General features: G+C 37.1%; 1 protein-coding gene across 1 annotated transcript; it reads right to left on the bottom strand.

Annotated features, from left to right (window-relative positions):
• Positions 1-591: 591 nt before the first annotated feature.
• LOC101708465 (olfactory receptor 5D16) lies at positions 592-1,536 on the bottom strand. The gene has a single exon (XM_004875222.1). The coding sequence runs from the start codon at positions 1,534-1,536 to the stop codon at positions 592-594; it is 945 nt and encodes a 314-aa protein (XP_004875279.1).
• Positions 1,537-6,000: the final 4,464 nt, after the last annotated feature.

The following is a 6,000-nucleotide window of genomic DNA, read 5'->3' as shown; positions in this document are numbered from 1 at the left end:
GGTCAGCTCAGTATCATTCTCTATGCTCCTAAATGACAGTTCACTCTGAGTAAAGTCTCACTCCTAAACAAACCTGCTACCTCTTTGGGGTGAGTTACTACAGCCTGTAACCATGAAGAAATCCCTCCTACACCCCTCAATAGGTCTAAGGTAACTCTCACCACCTACTTGGTCACTACTATCTTTCCCTAGCTGCCATCTATCTCTCTGTTACATCAAAACTGGTTGTTTATTTCTCCTAAATCTTGAGTTACCAGGAATGAAAGGGTAGTAAAATTTCCCAGGGACACTCAGATACAACATGCCAGTGATGGAATGTGCATTTGGGTTTGCTCTATATTATTGACTTAGAAACTAAATTACACCGTATCATTTGTAGACAAAAACGGAAAGCTTTTGTGGAATATACAAACCAAGACAAGTTAAGATCAGTTTCTCTGATCTAAAACTCATATTCATCCCCATGCAAAGTGCTTTATTTTTCTGAAAGTCCAAAGCAATTTAAAAAACTGAACTCTTGATGTACAGTTTTCTCTCAAAAAGTAAATTTGTTGTGAAATAGCCAAATTAAATGTACATCACTGCATATCATCAATATGAAAAGAACTTGGTGTTCATTATCTTATGGATAGTGTCCTTCACTTCCTTATTCCTCATACTGTAGATTAGAGGGTTCAGCATGGGGATCACCACTGTGTAAAACACGGAGGCCACTTTGACCGTGTGCCTGGAGTTCTTGGAGCTGGGCACACAGTAGAGAAACAGGATGGTGCCATGGAAGATGCTGATGGCCATCAAGTGGGAAGCGCAGGTGGAGAAGACTTTGCGGTGTCCGCTGGCTGAGCGCATCTTCAGAGTGGTGCCAACAATGAACACGTAAGACATGAGGATGATGAACAGTGTGCTTATCTCATTAAAAGTGGCAACAGTGAAGAGGAGGACCTGGCTGAGATAAGAATCAGAGCAAGAGAGGGAGATCAGGGAGGATAACTCACAGAAGAAGTGATTGATGGTGTTGAAACCCCGAAAATCCAATTTTAAAGCAGAACATGTAAGTGTCAAGGAACACACTACCCCCCATGCATAAGATCCAAACACCAGCAGGGCGCAGAGTTTCTGGGACATGACAACCGTGTAGAGCAGCGGGTTGCACACAGCCACGAAGCGGTCATAGGCCATGACAGCAAACAGAACCAATTCAGTCACCACAAAGGTGCAGAAGAGAAAGAATTGCACCATGCACCCTGAGAAAGAAATGCTTCTGTCTTCTACAACTAGGTTCACCAGCATCTTGGGGGCAATGATGGTCGAATAGCAGAAATCCGCAAATGAGAGGTGGCTGAGGAAAAAATACATGGGGGTGTGCAATTTCGGGTTAATTTTGATGATCACAATCATCCCAAGATTTCCTAGTACACTGAAGCTATAGATGGCCAGAAATATCAAGAAGAGGGGAGCCTTCAGTTCTGGGTAATCTGAGAATCCCAGGAGGGTGAACATGGCCTCAGAAGTTATATTTCTCTCTGTCAGAAACATGTTTCCTTTTGGTAAGATCTGCAAATCAGTCTTGGAAAAAAAACATGGAAAATGATTGACACATAGAGATGATGCTTAACTCTCCCCTCTGAAGAATATAGGGTGAGACATCATAGACTTTTTAATTATCTTGTTATGTATAAGGTATCAAGATATAAAAAAACCAAAGTTTCAGAAATAGAATCATTGATATACATTACTTTCTTAAAAATTTTGCTAATATTGTAAAATATAATTATAGTCATGCAAGGTAATTATTAACTTAAGCCATAGGGATGGTGACAAGTAGTCAAATTCTCATGAGAAATATTCAAATGTCACTGAATGCCATGAGCTCTGCAAAGAAAAATTTAGAAAAAGAAATAATTTGTTATGTTGGCCCTACAATTACTAATGAAAGGTAGAAGCATTTGAAACAACTTTTGTAGTTATAACTGGCCATGATATAATTTTTTGTTTAGCATTTTAATCATTCATTATGACTATTTATGTCAGATATAAAAGCCAGTAATTGCTTCTGATTTTTTTGTAACAAAGTTAATGTATTAAACTGCTTTCTTCTGCAGATGAGCAAAGTGAAGATTTAAGAAGTCATGACTTGCATGATAAAATACTAATATTAGATTATCAATAAATCTAGTTTCCTCCACTCTCAGTAAAATAATCATTTCTCAAAGGCAGGCTCTGATTTGCATAATAAATAGGTATCTTAACATTTAACTTTATAAATATCACATGGGGTACTCAATTTCCTGCTTCTTTTGACTCTCTTTAAGATAGGCTTTACATTATAAAAGTGTGGAAATTGAAAATAGTGAGGGCCACAGATATGCTTCAGTATTGGTGTTAAGTTTGTACATAGAAAGTGGAATTCAGAGGAAGATTCCCATTTAGGAGCAATTATGAAAAATCTCCCTAAAAATAGACAAGGACACTTTGTTGTCCTATGCTGCTCTGTCTAAAAGCCTAAAAACCATCTGCAACACTCAGTGTGTCTCTTTGTTACCTCTCAAGAAAAGAAATGGGAATGTTGGGACTCACCCCACTCAGGAGGCACTTGTGAGAGTGGGATTCTTATTATACAGAGATCATTCACGTTTCTCTGACTAGCATCCACGCAGGATCTGCACATGAATTTCCGGATGCTAGTTGTCTTTCAGAAAAATAATGGTGAGACGCAAATATTTCACAAGCTATAAGCATACTAAGAAATTATTCTTCTTTATCTAAAGTTCAAACTTAACCTGGCCTCCTATATTTTGCTTACTAAATCCCGCAAGGCTGTATTCCTAGAAACTCAGAATCTCAGAATAGTATGGCAACCAACATATCCATTTCTCCCAGACCTTTCCTCAGATTGGTGCTCTGAGTCCCTCATGAACAAGGAGCTCCCTGAATCACACACCCTCATAATGCAGACAGTCATTTCCGATAAAAACTTCTCTTCTTTTACCCAAGTGCTAAATTCTGGGAAATCCTTCACTATACATGTAGGGAGCTGTAGCACCCCCAAAACTACCCATGGTCCTATGTGTTCAGGTGTCTAATCATTTAAGAACCAATGAGAAGGGAATATTTTCCAGTGTATTCTCATGGTCATAATTCTTTCATGTTGTTCCCTTGCAAGGCTTCCAAACCTCAGGTGTATTTACCTTCGGAGCCTGGTGATTCTTTGTTATGAGAAGGCTGCCCTGTGAATTCTTATAGGTAGAGAAGAATTTCTGAGCTTCATTCACTGGACAAGACTGTCACTAATGCCAGCTGGGTGTGAAAATGGAAGAGGAATGGAGCAGAAGAAACATAATCTCTTGTAGTTAAGAATTACTGCTACAGGGCCAGGGAATTAGTTCAGTGGTTTTGTCACCTGCTGTGTAAATGGTAGGACCTGAGTTCAATCCTCTGTACCAAAAAAAACCACAAAAAAACAGAATTACTGCTACATTTCCTCAGTACTGGTAGATTTTAATGATATTTTTTTCTGTCTGATTTCAACATATGACTAAAGTGTAATTTGAATATCATGGATCCATATTTCCAAAATGGTATTATTTTATGTATTAAATAATATGTAATTTGTATTATCTTTAAATCTGACCAATGCTGTATTTAGACTTTTCTTCATTTTTTTTCCATTAATGAGACCAATTTTTCCCCATACTACACCATTTTATTCAGATCAAGTTCTCTTTATTGTTTCTCTAGAAGGGTCATTCTATTCCTTTCAATTTAATTTCATTTAAATTTCTCTTTTTTTTTGCAGGTAAGTCTAAAAATTCACAAGTGCAAGGCAGTGTATCTGTGGATATACACATATTGTGGAAAATTCTCAGGTTCTTCTTCTGCTCATTCCCATGCCTCCAAGGTAGAGAAGACTAGCTAAGCCATATTGCCTAAGTAAACTGTACATAGTACGCCTCCTGTTTCCTGCATTTGCAGGACATAATGTCTATAATAGTACCAATTTTCCCTAGAATATTTTCCCAGGAAGAATCTACAAAAGCTGAGGCATCTTCTAGATAACATACCTGGGAAACATCATGCATACGTTCTCAGACCTGGAGGAACAAACCTACCGGGGGAAAGACAGTCTCCTCCTGCCTCTGGAGAGCTTGTTTGGAGGAGAAGCAAACATTCTTATTCCTATTGCTGCTCCCTGTGGTGTCATGTCCTAGAGATAACTGATTGACTATTTCTCCAGGGCCATAAGAACAAGCAATTAAAATTAACTACTCTTCATGGTGTAATTCTCATTTCATAGAAAAATTATGAAAAGACAGCAGCTGCTTACAAACATTTTTTATGAATCTTAACTTTATTGAATGTCATTTCCCTGTGCTCCCACATCACTCACATAGCATCCCATTATTATTATGAGCATGATCATTATCATTGTTATTATAACTTTGCACAATGACAAATTGTAACTGGAGTTATTTATTTAGTGATCATTTCTTAAATACCTCTCCTTTGTCATTGCAAAAGTTAATTGCATCTTTGTGACACTAACCACAACTTGGTTCTGCCTCCAGTTCCTAGGCTGCTCCGTGACATTCTGTCATGGAAGTGTACCCAGCATCTGCTCTGGTGCTGCAGATAAGGCTGCAGATGCTCAGCATTTGGTTCCCACAGTCACTAGCAGGAGCTCAATCCGGTTACACCAATCCATTAGGGTGTCTCATGTCATTGACAACACGCACGTATTCCCTATAGAAGAATACACTGTCTACCATTCACACAAAAATGATCTCTGCCTCTAACACCATACCTCTTCTCTAATTCACTTTTACATACCAATTTCTATAAGATTCAAATATTCTGATTATCTTTTCCAGTACCATTTACATTTATTTTGATTATATTTTGTTGTCTTTAGGCCCATAAATTTATATATATATATATATATATTTGCACTGGGCATCAAAGTCAGGGTCTTGCACTTGCCAGGCAGACGCTGTGCCGCTGAGCTACATCCCGGCCCCTCAATGTATCTTTATATTAAACTGCCATTAAAACAATGCTTTTAAAAATCACCTTATATTTATATATTTGTTTGAATATGCATAAAATATTTTCAAATGGAGATTTTTCACATAGTTGAGTGAAAAGAAGTGAAAGTAGACCCTGTGACTAGAAGAATTCTTCCCAAAATAAATAAATTAAATGACTATAAACTAAATCTAAATAAGTAAGTAAATTCTTTAATGACCATATTGCTCCCAGTTTGTAAATCTGAATGATGTTGAGCTGCTTATATATTCATAATAAGGTTCCTAAGAAAAGAAACCCAAAGCCCTCTCCAGTAGACTCAATATTCTTCACATTTCCACAAATTTCTGTATCCATAAATATTATAAACATATTACCTGTCTATATTATGAATTTGCCCATTTATGAAATATTTCATTAGTTTGTGATTTTTAGCTTATCATTTATCATATCCATACATAAAAATATTGTCTGGGTATGAAATCTGCCATGAATTCTTCTGATTATTTCAGATCAACTTTATTATTTTTCACTAGTCATAATTTCTGTGATTATGTAATTGGTCATTACCCTCAGTGTGACCAGTGTGACCACAGTGTGACCTAGTGATTCATTTATGCATTTGGCTGGCTTCCTCTCCAAGTACAATGTGGATCTCAGGTGACCTCCTTCCTCTCCTTGGGTTTCTATATTTCTGTGTCTAGTCAAGAGGGAATGTATGCATGTGTGAAAAGTTATTGAGCAGAACATTTATCTTTATTTCCTAAAATAGTTGCTCTAGTGTTGATCTTCTTCGTGTTAAAAGCAAACATGTGTCCACTGATGAAGTTTATTTTAATTGCTACAGCCAGAGTAGATCACAAGTCATATCAACTAGCCTTCTAGATTTGTTTAAACTATTTGAACATTGTCCTTTGGTTTGATCATCAAATAGTCATGAATTGAAAGTTCTGGGTGAGATATGAAAGTTCAGCATAA

This window comes from Heterocephalus glaber, unplaced genomic scaffold (assembly GCF_053883595.1).
Source record: "Heterocephalus glaber isolate CG9 unplaced genomic scaffold, H.glaber_assembly_v1.0 deba00001805, whole genome shotgun sequence".
NCBI lineage: Eukaryota > Metazoa > Chordata > Mammalia > Rodentia > Bathyergidae > Heterocephalus > Heterocephalus glaber.
Note: the sequence above shows the minus strand (reverse complement) of the source record. Positions and strands in the feature narration are given on the sequence as shown.